This window comes from Micrasema longulum, unplaced genomic scaffold, assembly GCF_059751315.1.
Source record: "Micrasema longulum isolate JH-2025_06_02 unplaced genomic scaffold, ASM5975131v1 h1tg001853l, whole genome shotgun sequence".
Taxonomy (NCBI): domain Eukaryota; kingdom Metazoa; phylum Arthropoda; class Insecta; order Trichoptera; family Brachycentridae; genus Micrasema; species Micrasema longulum.
The window spans coordinates 11,690-31,646 of NW_028279027.1; the positions used below are offsets into that span (position 1 = coordinate 11,690).

General features: G+C 32.3%; 1 protein-coding gene across 1 annotated transcript in view; it reads left to right on the top strand.

Moving 5' to 3' along the window:
* Nucleotides 1-5,352: 5,352 nt before the first annotated feature.
* The window catches only part of Sytbeta (Synaptotagmin beta), a 48,955-nt gene continuing 34,350 nt past the window's right edge, over nucleotides 5,353-19,957 (top strand). Inside the window, exon 1 of the mRNA XM_088238278.1 lies at nucleotides 5,353-5,622. Coding sequence (XP_088094404.1) covers nucleotides 5,491-5,622 — 132 coding nt within the window. The 5' untranslated portion in view covers nucleotides 5,353-5,490. The remainder of the gene's footprint in view (nucleotides 5,623-19,957) is intronic.

The window sequence follows — 19,957 nt, forward strand, 5'->3', positions numbered from 1 at the left end:
TTAACAATAAAAATACAGAATAAAATTAGATTAAATTATGATGACATACGATGCAATAGAATAACAATCTAGAAAAAAAGGTATATATAATAAATAACAAAATTCCAAAGAATACAATGCAAAAAATATAATCAGAAATACTTTTTAAAATATAAATTATACAAATTAAGATTCACACATAATCAAATATACAAAATAATGGTGTCATTAAAATCAGCAAAATAATTGTAAAATATAGTAGTACTAAAAAAAACAAAATAAGAGTATCATTGAAATCAAAAGAAAAATAATGTATATATAAAAACATAATTGAAATGATAATTGAGATATGTTTTCTAGAAACTCCATAGTAAGAAATATAAAAAATAGGAGTAATGAATAATATTCCAAATAATATTGCGTACTAAATTAAGTTATAGAAATACAAATATTAGAAGCAAACAGAAATCTCCACCAAAAACGGAAAATTAGTTATTGATGCCAAAATAAACAATACATAAAAGCCTACCTACCTAAATAATAGCCTAATTCAAAACATTCTCTAAATCTTCTAAAAAACAGATTTCAACCATACTACTTGACACCGCAAACTAAGCATTCTCCATTGAGCTAGTGAAGCGTAATAGGGAAATATCACATACTACGAATGTCGATAAAAATATATGCAATGGATTTAAAAGATCTAATTGTATTTTCGACATCAATATGGATATTGTGGAGAAATGTTTTATACACAGTTAAACTATTATTTTTTTTAACAAAAATACGTTGCTAGAAAAACGCAACATGTTTGGCCTTGGTAGTTGTGACGTCAAATTTGTGACAATGTGAAATTGAATAGTCAGGAACAAATAAACTAGAATCGTGACGTATTAGGGGCGTGGCCAATGGAATAACCGTTTTTGTGGGAATTCATCGACAGAAATGATTCAAAAGGTGAAGGCCAGAATTCAACGTAATCCACGACAAAGCGCAGTTTAATTGACGAAAAATCTCAATTTGTCTGCTCGTCGCCTATGAGGCGCATATTGAAAAATAAATGAAGATTGAAGCCCCTACAAAATACAAAAAGTGCAAGATTTAACGCAAAAAGGCAGTTCACCTAGCAAGAGAAAGGTGTTAAAACACTGGCACGTTGTTGGCGAGCTAGAAAATTTCGTATGTTCCGATGAGTTTTTTTTACGGTTCTGAAATATGTAAACAAACAAAACGATCGTGAATGGTTACAGTGCAAATTAAAAGACAATTTAGACCAGCGAATTGCTCTGCAAAAGCAAGCGCCTGCATCAGTGATGGTTTGGGCCGCGGTAACTGCCACAGGACGCTCACCACTCGTTTTCATTGAACAGGGCGTAAAGGTAAATTAAAATTAGCAAATCTACCGTGAAAAGTTTTAAAATGATGCGTTGTTACCTTGGGCATGTAAAAAATTCGGTAGAAACCATTGGACGTTTCAACAAGACTCGGTACCATCACATAAAGCCCGTGAAACTTAACATTTTTTACAAGAAAAAGTTCCCAGCTTCATTTCATCACAACAGTGGCTTCCATATTCCCCGGATTTAAACCCAATGGACTTCTATATATGGTCCATTCTAGAGGCCAAAGTATCAGCTAAAAAATATGAGACGGTCGACGCCTTAAAGATTGCTCTTCGCCGAGATTGAGACAAAATACCATCAACCCACATTCGTGCAGCGTGTGAAGCCTTTTTGGATAGACTTGATGCTTTTATTCACGCTAAAGGTGGCTACATCGAACAATAACATTTTTTTTTTATTGAACAAGTTTTTAAATTTAAAAAATCAAAATTGACAAAATTACAGAATTTTTAATTGGTAACACTTTGATTGCCGACCCCTCTATTTATTATTTATTTAGTGCACTTTTTTTAATTTTCGGGATAAAAGGTAAGAAGCTTATTTTACTTCCCATCTCTCCGGCTATCCCTGTGTAAAAATTCATTCGATCAGTCGCTTCGTTGAGACGTAAAAGACAAACAAACACACTTTCGCATTTACAATATTAGTATGAAGTATAGATTCTTTATCCCAGGTTTAAGAATGATGGCATTCCTTTATCTTGCCAAAACTTGGAACTCTCGCCCTGGTTGAAATGTTTCAAGCACGTTTGGACAATCACTTAAAATTTTAAAATGGAAAAAATTGATTTAAGCAAAATGGGAATTCATTTGTTTTAGGAAAAAAATATTTCAACGAGGATATAAAATGAGCCAAGACGTATATCTAACTGTGAAAAGAGTACATTTGGCAGAGCATTCATTTTAAATAGAGAAACGTTGTTGACTCAGCCCTTTGTAATGCAAAGTCACACAAGGGAGGTTTAGCTGCAATTGCAATTTACTAAGTGCAAGTGAGATGTAAAGAATTTTCTCTGCTCCATTTTGAGACTCATTAGTATAATACTCACCTTGTAACAAAACTCTCTAATGACGTCTCTTTTGGATTTTTTTCCTGCATTTCTAAAATACAATCTTTTATTTACCGTGCCAAAAGAAACTTCTTTCGAAGGCTTCCGGTACTAGAAAGGATGTACATACAGACGATATATTGAGTACAAAGCGAATACGTAAACATCTGAAAGCATTCCCAAGTCCTCCATTACTGAACATATTCCGTGGAAATTTTCTGAAAACGTAATTTCCATCTTTCAGGCTATCTTACGTTTTCATTTTCGAGCCGTTTGAAATAATTCGTTTGTTTTGTTTACATATTATTTATAAAGGTCAACACTCGAATGTCACCCCTCAATGTCAGGACCAGTTGGCCTAAAATACGAATAGTTATTTTTTCTTTGAAGTCCTTAAACAAACGTTTCCCTTCGGCTTATTGTATTTATCGTACGAGACAGAGGGCTTTGAAAACGGAGAACAAAATGGGTTTAGAAGAGAAAATAAGGGCAATTATTTTTGTTCCCAATGTGAATAAATGACATTTGACTTTCTGAGAAAAAGAGCGGTTGTTTTTAGAAGCATCCATCCACGTTATGTGATATTATCATTGTACACACAACTAGATTAAAATAATAAAAAATACTTACTTATGCTCGAAAAAAAATATGATGAACAGTTGACAAACAAAAAAAATGTAATTTAAAAATTCTTATTCCTTATATGTTTTAGGTATTGTAGTATTTTTTTTTTTAAAAACAATTTCGAGACAACATTAATTTAAAAGATACTATATGCAATATCTAATTTATTTTAAATTAATATCCTCGATTTGATGTGTGTGCATTGCAAGATACGGCGTAGAAGATCACATTTTAGGGTATTAGGAGCAAACTTGGAAAACTCCACCAAAAACGGAATATTTGTTATTGATGCCAAAATAAACTATAAGTAAATACCTACCTACAGTGAAATTCAAAACCGTCTCTAAATCTTGCAAAAACAGATTTCAATTATACTACTCGACGCCGCAAACTTAGCATTCTCCCATAGAAATAAGAATAGTCCAGAAACCGCATACGCACATCAAACAGAAGGCGACTCAACTACTCATAAACGAGTAGGTTTACGTTTTGACTCATTAATTTCTTTGTAGACGTCGCGTCGCTCAGTACGCAACTCCTGATTCGAATTTAACCATGCCGTGTTGTGTCCTTTAAGTCCAATACTGCTAGGATCTTAAAGAAATCACATTTTATGTGTTATTATCAAATGAATGTGTTTGTCACAAATGCATTACTTACAAATTTAATTATTTTTCCATCTGTCAGATTGCCGAAGAAACAAAATGGAAATTTCGTTAGTGTTGCCAGGGTAGTAATTTTTTTTACTCTACTTTGCTAAGAGAATAAGAGAAATAATGAAAATTGAACTTCGTATTAAACAACGCCGTGGTGAACATTTGGCCGACATTATCTTTAAAACATAAAATAATATTTAACATATATAAAAATATCCGTTTTATGTAAAATAAAATTTGTTTTATATTTTAAGTTCAAAGTTCATTAATTCAATTACTCTTATTAATTGACCATTTAATTATCTACTCTGTTGTGTCAATCAATGTTTCCGAGTGCACAATAAAATTTTAGAAAAAATAACAAATTGTTTTTTTTTTTACCTTACATTTGTGTTATGGTTATATTCTTCGCGATCTGACAATATTACTGGGTGACTTCAAGTATGCGCGCGGCAAATGTGTGTCTAAGTGGGGGAATGAGGAATTCCACTGTTTTCATTTTTTTTTCTATTAGCGTACTGTTTAACTAAGTAAAAATAAATACATAAGTACTTTTTTTGTGCGTTATTTACAAAGATATGATTTTTTAAAGTTACATTTATCAAACACCGCGCCAAATGACTGTAATCAGTGTGTCACTTTTCAGTAGTGACGTCATGAAACGATTGGCGTTCTTACTTTCACTGACCGCGGTAAGTTGTATTTCTCCAGCCAATAACAAAACTGACAAGAATCTATGGAATATTGCTTTGATTACTTCATTTAGTTGATTGTAATTTGCTCATTTCGTTTCGATTTAGAAAAACAGAGAAAGTTGACATAATCTCTGGTTGAAATGTCAAACTACACAGATAATACTCTTTTTTTCTATAGTCAAAACGTTCCTTACAAGGTGCGGGGGCTTTAAAGCGGAAACCAGAAATACTACACGTAAGGAGTGACGTCATTATTTACGATTTTAAAATTAATAATATTTTTAACATTTTTTATTTATTTTTGCGTGCGTTTTTGAGATATTTCATCCTACTCCAAAATTTTTAAATATTTACGTGAACACAAAAACATTTTTAAAATTTAATTCCGGTTGGGCTGGAATTCCTCATTGGACACAGTCCGATGTATTCAAATATAATTCTACGCTCTTTCTGGACTATTCTTAATTCTATGCATTCTCTATTGAGTTGTTGAAGCATAATTAGAAATCTCACAACTATTTTTTCAAAGTTTTTCGCAAATATCTCAGTAACTCCACTTCTTCAATGAAGATTTCTAAGTGTGCTTCTAAAACCCTCATTTCTTAGATTTTACCGTATTTATTGTACCGTGTCGCAGTCGTTGCTATAATAAACTACATACAGCACCGACTGTGACACGGTACAAATATTAAATACATAAGGTTACATATTTATTTGCACAAATAACATCAACTCTGATCATGGCCGCCGTAATGCGATCCGGGACATCGGACATACGAACGACACATGGCATAATAACTAGTCGTTTAGATAAGAAAGTTTTTTGTTTTAGTTCAAAACTAATATTTTTTTGTACATTTTATAAATAAAAGTTTTAGTGATTGTTAACAATATATTGTATAAAACCGTTCAATAAAGTAAGGTACATAAAGCAATATTGACGTAAACTTAAAAATATCTAGTAAAATTCATCTTCGTGATTCCGTTAAGGGATTAAACTCTAGTGTTTCGGTTTTTGCTGGTACTTTCAACATAAGTGCGTTGAGTGGAAATGGTCTGTGAGCGGTAGTGGGACAGTAGGCGGCATGAGTGGGCTTGGGCCAGCCGGTTGCTGGGTGGCCCACCGCCGCCTAGAGAGCTGGGCGAGGGCAGCTAGAGAGAGGTCCTGCTCCGCATCCTCGGGCCCTACCACCAGCTCCACAGACAGCCTTGGAGAGGTAAGAATTGGACAAATATTCTTGTTTTTTTTCCCACCTAGAAAATTTTCGCCTGAAGCTATTTATCAAAGTTACAAAATGATCCTGCAAAAATGAAATGTCTTGTTCTATGTTGATAGGATCTACCAATAGCTCAAGCGAGAGCGTTGCAAAGGTAGGATTTGGTAAAATATTCTTACATTCATAATTTATCTGTACAATCCATCTCGATAGTCTTAAATTATTTTGCTCGCTCTATAACTAAAGTATTTTGATTGGTAAGATAGTCTTTTTCAGATGTGAGAATGGGGTTTCTGTTCTGCTTCTTGGCCATATTTTCCGTTAAATGTCATGGATTTTTTTTATTACGAGTACACGGTGGTTTTAAGATAATCTCAATCAGAAGAGAGCAACTGGAAGAAACTGAACATATTTTAAATTGGTAAGATGATACTCGTACATTTCTTCCTCTTTTTCCACATTTGCACCTAATTTGCAAGTGGACATCATCAGACGCTTCCAGGAGACCCTAATCTCAGTCAGCACTCTCACCTCCTCCGATGTCAATCCCGCATTTCTTAGTTCCACCGAACAAAGCCGAAAGATCGTCGTTGACGGGCTACCAGGATGGCAGGAGTTCGCTGGTTTGAATAAGAGAATATTTGGGTTCAGGGTCATCATTCATCAGTACAATTCATCTCGATTCATAACTCTTTTAAGATTCCCAGATAAAAGGTCATGCTTTATGTTTACAGTATTTTTATTTGTGAGATGGTCATCTTTAGACGTGAAAAAGGAGGTTCTGTTCTTCTTCATTGGCCATTCTAACAGCTTCATGAAATTTCCGCCAACTTTATTAGGTTTTTTTACTTCTTAATATCTTGTACAGTCTTAATAGTCCGCGGTGGTAAGATAAAGTTCTCTAGAAAAGCCACTGAAAGAAGATGATTTCGTTTGGACGGGAGATTTTTCTCTACGTTTTCTCTTATCAGTGATATAATTAATAGGTCTGAAAATACAATAGATTCAGTTTTTCTTCTGACATTTATTGGTTAAACTGCATTTTAATAATAATAATAAAAATACGTAAATAATTTAATTTCATTTTTATTTATAATTTTCACCAACGACCGGGTTTCGTTGTAACTGACATCGTCAGACTGGTCAGTCTGACCGGAATTATAATAAATAAACGTGGAATTAAACCACATACATTTTCATCATTATAATTTAAACAGTAATAAGATAATATCACAGATTATTTTTTTTGTTCAGAGTCTTCACGATAGTAAAGTATGACACAATTGCTTGTGGTTGGCTGAAAATTGTAAATACACATGTATAGCATTAATAAAATAAATATGGCTATCATCCACGCGGATAAAAAAAAATTGAAAGTAGGAACTTTTGACAAATGCGCAAAATTGAACAATGTTTGAGTATGTCCAAATGCTTGCAGACTGGCTGGATTTCCTCCCAAGCGAGTTATTTATATTTAAATTTATTTTAACAGAGAGGGAAAATATTTTTGAGAAGGGAATATGGAAGTCTAGGCATTTACAGGGCTTATGACCTGAAACGTGACGTGATAAAGGTTTCAGCTCTTTTACTACACAAAAGTTAACAGATGGAAGAGTTGAGGAAATATGGATGTTCAAACATGGGCAGAATGATAAATGTTACATAGTGTGTAAAGTGGCCACTTAAACCAGCCAATGGCATGTCATAAGCCCTGTAAATGCCTAGACTTCCATATTCCCTTCTCAAAAATGTTTTCCCTCTCTGTTAAAATAAATTTAAACGCAAAATTGAAGTTTAAAATAATTTGCTTACTCCAATCTAAAAATACTACCATATTAAGAAAGGGGACTATTTCAGACTCGTTATTTTCTAAGATACTCGATTTTGACGAATTTTTAGTTGCATTATAAAGTTACAAAAATGTTATTCTAAATGTATGTACTTTTTTGTCAATTAAAATATAGACAATAGTTTCAAAAGTCCTGATTTGCAACACTTTGTTAAATGTGCAGCTAAATTTTAAATGTAGAATCTATTCATTTTATTTTAGAGTAAAGTGTCACCATTCTTCTAAAATAACTGTGCCTACACCATTAAGATTTTCAAACTATCATCAAACAAACCCTCATATTTTACAATCTACGCATACCTGGGGTCGTAAAGACGCTAATTGTGATATATTGTAGAGCGTATCTAGACATGTGTTAGAGATGGGAAAACTTTGCACTTCTGCGTAAAGAAGATTAGGGAATTATCAACTTAATTCGAGTGGCGTAAAGTTGGAGTACGTCTCGTCCTTAGTGGCGGAAGGCTTCGTACTTTATTAAGGTCATATGTACGTGAAAGAGCGCGGAATTTACGTCAAAGGTTATTAAATATTTCACGACCTCGAGGCTCGAGGGATGGTGGTACTTTGAGAATATATTTATTTATTGGGCGGTCCGCCATTGCGGTGTTTCAAGGTCAGAGACTTTAAAGGGAGAAACGTAGATGAAAGAAATATAGTAATTATTATTAGCTGTCTGGTTACCGCCCTCGATTATTCACCTGTGGAATACCGGGAAACAGGGGTCGTCTGACAACCACGGGGGTAAAACTGACATGTAACATTTTTGTTAGTAATATTTAAAGTATGTTCAAATCTTTACAAACAATTGCATTATCATCCTAACACTAGCAAAACGCTTTATCATGCTCTTGTACAGTCTTTTCTTATGGAATAATTGGATAGGGAAGAGCCTATAATAATCATTTTACACCTTTAGGAACCGTACAAAAACTAATTATTAAAATTATATTTCACAAAAAATCAACTTTTCCCTCCAACTAATTATTTCCGGAAGCTGAATTTTTAAAGCTACGAGAAATCTATTGCCAGCAATGTCTAAAATATGTTTTTATGCACCTACATTTATTTCCTAAAAATTTTAATAGATCTAGTCAAAGATTGAATAGTTTACTTGACTTAGTTTACAGACTCGGGCAAAGATTCTCATTTTCCATAGCTCCAGAACTGTTCGATGCATTTAATATGGATAATATGAAAGATATTAATTATGTGTATTCATTTCGATTTAAATTTTAGTTGAAATTATGGATAAAAAAAACCGATTTAAATACCTTATTTTTTCCATGAATTTAATATACTCTTACTTAATTTTCTCATTTTTAGTGACAAAAAAATTGTATTCTAATTTACCACTCATTTTATAACTTATTGATATATATTGTATTCTTCCAGCAGCCTTTATGTCTTTGTGGGATTTTTTTTGTGTTAATGTAATAGTTTTTGTTGTAACACATTTTATTATATCTAAAGTAGCAGATAAATGCTCGGCCTTCTTCTGGTATTAACGTGGAATGCTTAAAATTATAAATATTATTCCAAAATAAACAAAAGTTTATGCAAGGAATTAGAGTGAAAAGTGCCAAATGCCACTTTTTACCTGAAGGATGGCCGATGGACGTAAACATTTAAATAATTAAAAACTCTCTTAATTTGAATTCTTCGAAGGAGTACTAGTTTAAGTTTAGCAAAATAAGTCATTCCTTCAAACTTACCAAATAGGATAATATCTTCAAAGTTGGAATCTATCCAAAACTCTTTGCGACACAAAAAAACTTTTTGGGTAAAAACAATCATTTCACCACTAGGACTAAAAAAATTCAAGCGCGAGCCCCTGCACATGTCACGGAGTCCATGAAAAGGATGTATGAACTTTGAAAGTGCACATATGCCGAAATTCACCAGGTAGCACTTCTTACCCACGCCACTTTCCTTCCCACCTGACTCTACTTATTTCCACTGACCCCTGTCTTTAAAAAATAGGTATTTCTTTGTTCGAATATTTAGATCGAATGAAAATAATTATCATTTAAAATGATGAACATTAAATGTTGACAGTTCAAATACCTGCTCTTAAGATTGTATTTTACCTTTTACTGTACAGCTTGATATATTATTAATTTATAAACTATTTAAATGAAACGCTAACCCATCACTTCGTAATCCGAACGTATTATTTAATCATTTTTCCTCAATACAGGATATTATAATCCTCCATCTCGCATGGCGCGCACCTACTTGGATTATTGATATCTTTGGAGACTTTTCTGAGAAAGGAGTTCCACTATAATTATTACCGTATTTATTAGTAAGTTTTTATTGCGTTTATTTTCGATCTTTTTTTATACGAGTATAACCATATAATTTATATTTTGTGACTAGTTAAAAAAACATGTTTTCATATTTCTAAAATTATATAGTATCTGTACGTCAACGAATACGATAAGGTAAGACGTGAGAGGTATTCATGGTCATATTCTATTTCTAGAGTACAACAGTGAGTGTCATGTCAATATCGAGAGAGGAGACCTTTCTATGTTAGGCAAATATGAATACTTTCCCGATCAATAAAAATCTCACTCCGGTTCAGAAGCTGTCTACCCAACAAACTTAATATAGTAAAAAAATACCATAACAGTTGGAAAGAAAATATAGACAAAATTAAGAGTCTTTTTAGTCTTACGTCGGGGAAAGACTACGACCCAATCAGACTATGAGAACATTTGATGAAAAAACAAATGAAGTCGTTTCATGAAAATAATTTCTGATGAAACATGAATAAATATCATTTGCCTTTTTTTGGCACATTGAGTTATATTATTACATCACCGAATTTTTCAGCACTTTGTATAAACATGTTTTGATTCTCCATTGATCCAAATGTTCATTGCTTTTACTGATACTAGAATTAGGCTTTTAAAATTTTCAGGGCTCATTAAAGCTTGCCTTGCTTAGTTTTGTTAAGTTTTTGCAACAGTCGTTTAAAGGTATGATCATTCATCAGCGATTCATTCATCATTCATCAAGTTGATTTTGATCATATCAGTTGGATATTGATCAAAATCAACTGGAACATGATCATAATACCAGAGAAAAGGTAAAAATCAGACTTCCATTTTGAAAAAAGGCGAAGTCACAAAATTAAAAGAATATTATGATATGGGAAAAAACACTTATGAAGAGAAAAAAGTGCCAGATAATTTTGATGAATAGGTATTTGAAAATCGTTTTTCAATAGTCCTCTCGCAAATGCCTCCTTAATGCTGTGCGAAAAAAAACTTCACGTCGGACTGATTATGTCGGACTGATTATGCCTAAGTAAAATCAACCAAATCGACGTTTCATTTTCCGTTCACCGCACCTCAAAACTGAACTGATTTTGTCGTTTTTTTTTTAGGAGAAGAATGTATATTTAATTTTAAAATTATGATACCAGTCTTGAAAATCTCGCAAATGCGATGAAATTGGACACTGTTTTTTTAAAAAGTATTCATCATTTATCACTCTCAATGTTACATGGGGACTGCATTAGTAAAGCAAATGCAGCTTAGTTCGATCATCGGTTATTCAAGGTAATCAGTCTTACGCAGTTCAGAAACAATGAAATGTTGCGATTAAAAAAAAACCTTTAAAATCAATATTTAACGTCCATCCTGCCAGTAATCGAACCCAAGGCATTAAAAATGGTAGGCGGACGCCTTAATCACCACGGATTTAAGTATAACTCGTTTTTATTTCTGTAATAATAAGTTTTATGAACGATTAAAAATTGATGAAAATGCGCGTGTTAATTATTTATAATATAATATTTATAATATAATATTTATAATAGGGATTTTGTGGAGAAATATTTTCATACATAACTTTTAAAATGTCATTATTTGAAAATATGTCCCAAGAAAATCGCGACATGTTTGGCATTCATAATGAGGAACTTCAGCCCTACGGGGAATTGGATATTGGAAAAAATGCTTTCTTGCGCGCGGTAAAAATCAGAGCATTAAATTGTACGGCAAAGTTTTTTGAGGGCTGCGAAGGATATCCGGTTTGCGTTCCGTAAACAAACCAATCGGAAGAACGACAGAGAAGAACCTCTGACGATACATGCGGAGTAATTTCAGAAATTCAAAACTTTAAAAAATCATGGCGCTTAGCATAATTTTTAAAAAAGGCTTATTTAATAGTAATATAAAATTTTTAAAAAAACACACTGCACTTCCTCATTGTGATGCCGAAATTCGTGACGATGTTAAAAATTAAAACGGATTTAAACAAAGTTTAAAAAAAAATTAATCGTGACGTATTAGGGGCGTGACCAATGCGATGACCGTCTTCGCGGGAATTCAAAATTGTACATTTAAAAATATTTTATATGATACTAATAAGTAAAAAAATAAATTATTACTCGACATTATATTATACAGACCCTTATTAATTTAAAATTAACATAAAAAACCGTGATATTTTCCTATTATGGAGTTCTGCGAGTTAAAGATTTTTATTGAAATACGAGGGTTGAGTAAAAAATAAGGTTCTCATTTTTTTTCAGGTTTAAGGCATTTTTTATTTGAACGGAAAAATACATCATTGGAAAGCTTAATTTCTTAACTATTTTTCAACATAATCAGCAGATTTTTCAACGCATTTTTGTTGACGACTAATCCACTTTTGGAATCCAGCTTCAAAGAAGTCCGCCGCCAGTCCGTGGATGAATTTGGTGACCGCTTCCTGCACTATTTCATCAGTCTCGAAACGCTGTCCACCCAAGTGTTGCTTTAATTTTGGAAACAAGTGGAAGTCACTTGGTGTAAGATCAGGGCTGTAGGGAGCCTGTTCAACGAGATCCCAGCTAAAATTTTCGATTAAATCCTTGGTTTGGCGAGAGACGTGCTGGCGCGCATTGCCGTAGCGCAGTCTAACGCCTTTCGTCAGTCTTCCTCTCCGGCGATTTTGGATGGGTCTTCTGAGGTTTTTCAAGGTCTCGCAAAAATTTTCCGAATTTATTGCGGTCCCTCGCGTCATAAACTCAACAAGCAGGACGGTTACCAAATTCCTCCACGGACTGGCGGCGGACTTCTTTTCTGGATTCCAAAAGTGGATTAGTCGTCAACAAAAATGCGTTGAAAAATCTGGTGATTATGTTGGAAAATAGTTAAGAAATTAAGCTTTCCAATGATGTATTTTTCAGTTCAAATAAAAACGCCTTAAACCTGAAAAAAAATTCAGAACCTTATTTTTTACACAACGCAAACGCAATACACAAAATATTGCCAAAGAGGAATCTGTGTTTACGCGGCAGCCGAAATTTGTTGGCTTGTTGACATAAGTTGTGTACGTGGGATGTGTGTTATCTGCATACTACACACTCCTCCTACACACACACCAACATAAACATGTACAGTTATTTACAAGAAATAAGAATTGTGTATTTGACAAAAAAATCAGGTATGTTGTTTGGTACGAATTTTCGTAAATAAGTTTAGTGGCAATAACATGAATTAAGACGTAATACTTCACTGTGGTCAAACATTTTATTTAAAGTTAGCAAATAATGAGGAACTTCAACCCTACGGGAAATTGGATACAAAAAATGTTTTCTTACGCGGGGTAAAAATTAGAGCATTAAATTTTACTGCAAAGTTTCTTGAAAATGTACAGAAAAAATAATAAAAAATATTTTGATAAAAACGAACTACTTTAAATGACGTCACTGGTTCATGTGAATCAACCTATGATCTGAGAGCTATGGAAGATTTCCGGTCTGCTTGTCGCTTCTGGACCAATAGGAAGAACTGAATGAGAATAAGCGGAAATGAACCTCTGACGTCACACGCGGAGTTATTTCAGAAATACAAAACTTTAAAAAATCGTAGCGCCGATAATACGATATGTAAAAATTGAAAAAAAAATAGACTTAGTTTAACAGTCTATTAACAAATAAAAAATTTGAAAAAAACCACTGAACTTCCTCATTGACCTAAATAACTCTTGAGGTATCCAACGGATGATCTATTCGCTGAGTTTAAGATATTGGATGTAAGACAATTGTTTGTGAGGTGCCTACTAGCAAATTTTATGATAAATTAAGTGAGGTCAAAAGAACCCAACAAAATATAAACACTCGTTCAGCAACACAAATAAACTGTATTGTCCCATTTGTATCAACCGCCTTTGGTAAAAAGCAATTTAATGTTATTGCGCCAAAAATATTTAATGATTTAATGCCAAATATAAAAGACTCAAAATGTAAAACCATTTTTTTTCAAAAGTCCTTTTAAAGTCTATTTCTACAAATACTGCTAGGATCTTAAAGGAATAGGATGCAATCACATTTCATGAGTAATTAGCAAATGAATATGTATGTAACAAATGCATTACTTAAAAATTGAATTATTTTTCCATCCGTCAGATAGTCGAAGAAACAAAATGAACATTTCGTTAGTGTTGCCAGGGTAATAATTTTTTTAACCTACATTGCTCATCTAATGAGAGAACTAATAAAAATTGGATCTCGGATCAAACAACTCTATCGTGGACATTTGACCGACATTATCTTTAAAACATCAAATATTATTTAACATGAGAAAAAAATATCCGTTTTATGTAAAATAAAATTTGTTTTATATTTTAAGTTTAAATTTCATTAATTCAATTACTCTTATTAAATGACCCTTTACTTATCAACTCTGTTGTGTCAATCAATATTTCCGCGTGCACAATAAAATTTTAGAGAAATTAACAGATTTCTTTTTTTACCTTACATTTGTGTTATAATTATATTTTTTCTCACCGTGCAACATGACGCGGCGGCATCACGAATGCGTGCGGAGAAAGTGAGGCGTAGTGAGGGAGTTATTGGACACAGTCTGATGTATTCAAATTTGATTCTACGCTCCTTCCGGACTATCCTTAATTCTATGGTTGTATTAACAACAATATGACAAAGGACTTATTCTATATTTGAACATTTGTACTAAGTACTACTAAACTAATTTAATCAAGTAAATTTTTCAAATTCATACACAATTTATTCTTTTTGACACCCCACCTTACCGATGATACTCATTCGTAGAATTAAGGACTATTCTTAATTCTATGTGCTCATTATCAACATACATATTTTTCTTTGTATTTAAAAAAAAATCGTTATGAAAAATAAGTATCCAATTTTAATTACCTTCGGCTATCGCTATGCAAAAAAATATGTCAATCGGTTGCTCCGTTGAGACGTGAAGAAAACACAAACAAACAAACACACTTTCGCATTTATACTATAAGTACGAATATGTATGTTCCGTTCATAGAGATCACTGGGCCTCAATTACGAACGCTATCTTCATCTGTATATATCGAGACGGTTTACTTAACTTCTGTACTATCTGTATCTTACCTCGGTACGTTCTACCTACTTGTCATCTTGACATCATATGATCGAACCGAACCAATGAATGACCGCAAAAATTAGTCCGCGTTCCTTACTTCATTAACATTTAAAATAGTTCTCGTTTATATTTTAAATTGGCTTCTGTGATGGAAAGTGCCTACTTCAAATTAATCACAAAATCCAATAAATCCCGATTCAAGCGAAAAATGTTCAAATCGGGTTGTGGTCCCGTGGCTAGTGTTGCGGACTCACGAGTCAGAGGTCCAGGATTCTAACCCCACTCTACCCTAATTTGATTTCCACGTTCTAATAGTGAGCCTTTTATAACTCGTTGAAAATGACCATTAAAATCGAAATATTTAGGTATATCATAAGCAACAAAAATATTTATTTTAGCAAAAAAATACAGGAACACCTTGCAAAAAATAACTTGATTTATAAGGACTAATGAAAAATGTCAACGTATTATATTTTTGTTATATGAAATACTTATAATAATAAATTGCACCTACTATTAACTCAGTATTAGTCTCCCTCCAAGAATTTGGAATTAAAATAACAAAAAGCCAAATATATATTTTATAATGTAATAAAAACTGTGATTAATGTCACTTAGTTGTATAAAATATATTAAATAAATAAATATGAAAAAAATATTTATTTTAAATTACTCTTTGCTTTACCGAAAGCATGTCCAGTACCGTCAACATTGTGTTTAACAACATTACATTTGTATTGAACCTTTAATAATACATTATAGAGCGTGATCTAACAACTGTTGCCCTGGGAATATTAGCCAAACATTGTGTTACTCGTATATTATTTATTAAGAACTAAGTTAACTTAAATATTCTCGTACTGAGGAATGTTCGAGGAAATTGTTTTAGTTTGGAAATGAGTTCTCGTCTCTTGGGAAACAAATGGGATTTCCCTTTTCCCGCAGGACTGGGTTGGACAATTGGAAGTTTTATTAAAATTGTCTGTTAGAAAATGGGAATGAGTAATCTTTCTTTTCTTTCTAGTCGCATTGCTCAGAATACCCAAAATAATACGAAAAATAAAGTATGAGACCCTTTCACGTTTCTAGGATTTAAAATACAGATTGAAATAAACGTGAATTTTAAATTAAATTGGTGAATAAATTGTAGAAATAAAATCATGGATATTTATGATACTTAGGATAAGGATGAAAGAAATGCGCGGCATTTTCAGATAAGCCGAATTCCCAAATCTGGGCATGTCAAAATGTATGACAAGATGTATGAATGTGAAAGAAGCTAGGAATTTATGTCAGGATAGACGCATGAGACGTTCCATCCTCTCAGTGAAATGACGTGATGATAGTAGTAGTAACACCAATTTATATACCAAGAAAAAGGCACACATTTGGTTTTAATTGTATTATAAAAATGTTTTTGTGTTGCAGTGTTCGAAGGCGAAACCGCTCCGTACAAAATTATGAAAAATGTACTTTTTTTCACTGATCTTTAAAAAATATATTCTCTCATTTAAAATTAACGTTTGTATTTATTAGGATAATTTTTTACTTATTATTAACGTTTTTAGGTTTTCACCATATTATGAAAATCGAATTTAGGCGTGAAAACTTTAATAAAGTAGGTAAGGTTCATGAATAAAATGTAATAAATATATTTTCTTTTTTATTTCATTTAAATTATTTATTGACAATTCATGGAATTCCATTGTAATGATGTGATAACTTATATTCCCATGTAAGTTATTAATTTAAAAAATACTTCGTACACTTCCACTTATTTTATTTTTCTGACCAATTAGCGCTTTCACCCTCTAATGGGCATCTTCAGACTGGTGAATATTATACAGATTTAACAATGAAATTTACAAACAAATAAATGGACTAGCTATGGGGAGTCCAGTTTCACCAATTTTAGCGGACTTTTACATGTACGTTTTAGAAAAAGAAATTGTAAAACTTAGCTTATTTAAACATGTCTTCTGTTATTATAGATATATGGACGACATTTTTATAATTTTTAATAATTCAAACGCGCATCTCTTTTTCAATTAAATAAACTCTTTAGATAAATCTAATCAATTTACATTAGAATTAGGCGGAAATAAAATTAACTTTTTAGATTTAAACGGTAAATTAGATTTCAGTATTTTCAGAAAGCCCACATTCAGCGAAAACATAATCCACAATTCTTCACGTCATCATATTTCACACAAAATGTCCACATTTCATTCGTTAATTCATAGATTATTAAATGTACCAATGTTAACAAAAAATTATAAAAAAGAATTTAATCTTATTAAAATATTAGCACGTAATAATGACAACAAAGAATCCCCAGTGAATAATTTAATACGGAAAAAACAAAAGAAAAATACAATGTCTCAATCATGTGCAGGACTTACATCTATCGACAAAATAATAATAAAAAGTGGGTAAAATTAAATTATATCGGAAATACTAGCAATAAAATAAAACAAGTTTTACATAAAAATAATCTTTTAGTTTCATTTTATAATAAAAAATCTTTGGGCCAAACATTAATTAATAGTAAAGATCAGGTCGACAAATTGGAAAATAGCGGAATATACGAACTAACATGTACTTGTCCTGGTTCATATAGAGGACAAAGCGGGAGAGCAATTAAATACAGAGTGAAAGAACATTTAGCTTCACATAGATTAAATAACGACTTATCAAACTATGCATCACATTTAAATGAATTTAAACATACTTTTGATAAAACAGAAAACATAAAAATTTTACATGTAGGACATAAAGGTCAAAAGTTAGATATATTAGAAATTTTAGAAATAAATAGGATAAAAAATAATAGTGATAGAATTTTAATAAATCAGCAGATATAATTTAAAAACTCACCCTTATTAGCCCCCTTAGTTAGACCCTGTACATTGTAATAAAACAATAAATATATTTCATATAATATAATATTTTCTTAAAGTACATCGCCGCCAACACATGTTTCAATAATTTATCTCACTCTGTTCCATTGCAATATTGCGTATTGTATATTTTTTAACTTATTTTTAAATGTACCTTCACTTAAGATAATATTTAGTTTTATATAAATTACCCTTACAATGTATAATAGATAAGCCTTGAAAATATTCAGAAAACATTTTTGAGACATCTCAATTGGAGATCCAGATTTACGGACCTTAACTATAAAACTTCTTGTCATAAACATAATATACTTAGTCTTGAGGATCGTCGTTTGTTATTAGATATGGGTATTTTACATGACATTCTTAATGGACGTCTTGATAGTCCTGTTCTGGTTTCTGAGTTGGCCCTTAACGTACCTGGCTACCGCACCCGTCACACGAATCTATCTCTTTTCCATGTACCCACAGTTCGCACCAACTATGCTCAGAACTCTCCTCTGATTCGCTTGACGCGTAATTATAATTTATTTTTCAATAACATAGACATATTTAATTACAGTAAACTCACTTTTAAAACCAAAATTAAAAAACTATTATTTGAAAAAAATTATGTTTCGTTATAAAAAAAAATATATTTATATTTTTACATTATAATTTTAAATTGTTTCTATTCACTCATATCAAATACACACTTACCCTGTCCTTAAACCTACCCTCACACCCATATACAATCACACACATATTCACATACCTACCAAAACCACACTCCACTTTTTTACACACGCATCCTCACACACAAAAAAAAACTCGCACACATGCACTTCTATAAATTATATTTAACTGAACTGGATTTTTATAATTGTATTTATGTGAAAAACTGATTTGGCTTTATTTTATGTTTTTTTTATTATGTTGTGTATATTTCTTTGTATTGCTGTTGTTTTTCTTAATAAACAAAATAAAAAAATAAAAAATATTCACCAGTCTGAAGATGCCCATTAGAGGGTGAAAGCGCTAATTGGTCAAAAAAAAAATATAAGTGGAAGAGTACCAAGTATTTTTTAAATAAATAACTTATATGGATATATATTTTCAATAATTACAATCTAAAATTAGCGGTGGATATTGAGAAAACTGCAATTTTCCTAATAAAATAGCACTCTTGAAAATCGAACATATTATTGAATAGTAAAATAAACTATACATGACTCTATTTCTAATATCTAAAAAAACTAAACAGAAAATTAGAAAACTTGTAATAGTAAATACAAATTTATGCGCGCCTAAGTCGTACCTTCCATTAGTGGACTTGGTGGCCACACAATTGACCTAATCAGGCGTAATGCGTACCCTACTATCAACTACGGTTTATTTACAAAACCTTTCAGAATTGTCCTGAAATAAGCGTTTGGTTTGATGACGCTCTCGGCGGCCTTGTCCACACACACGTGACGTTACACAAAGTTGGGTGCCTTGGGACTAGTGATGCGAAATACCCATTATCCGTATCGAAAAATTCAAAATTATTCTTAACCGAGTTATAACCGGTCTGTCTTATGTACTGACTCTTGCAGGAGCAAGCGGTAAGGTTTACGATTAGAGAAGCAATCACTTGGTACTAGGTACATACACAAATAGGTCAAATGTGTGCCTACTACTAAAAAAAAAATTCAAATAAAGTGCGTTGAAACAAAATAAAAAGCAATTTTATGTCACAATTTCAGCATAAAAGAGTTATATCTCATAGTTTAATAGTATAATTCTACCGTGTCAACCAATTAAAGTGCTAAATTTGTTATTAAACTGTTACCATACATGGAAAATAAACTTGAATGTGTTTGTTAGAATCGGTTCCACAGATACTTAAGATCTCTATTTGAGCTTGCGCGGAATAGTGAAATTCTGTACTAAAGGTCCGCCTTAAAGGAACTAAAAGACGCAGTTCCGTATTCCAGAATCAGATAGAGCGCCGTGTATTTTTATTTATTTGTTTATTTATTTTTGCACCACAACAGGCCAGGAGGCCCAATTACAGTGGTGAATTACATCACGAACATCCAGGCTTGAGAAATATTTCATTTTAATTTTTGTGTTCTCACCGGGAATCGATCCCGGAACCTTCCGTGCGGGAGTCAAGCGTCTTGACCACTACACCACGGAGGCCGCCCGATTTTAAACCAGTACGCGCATAACTGCGCAGTCAG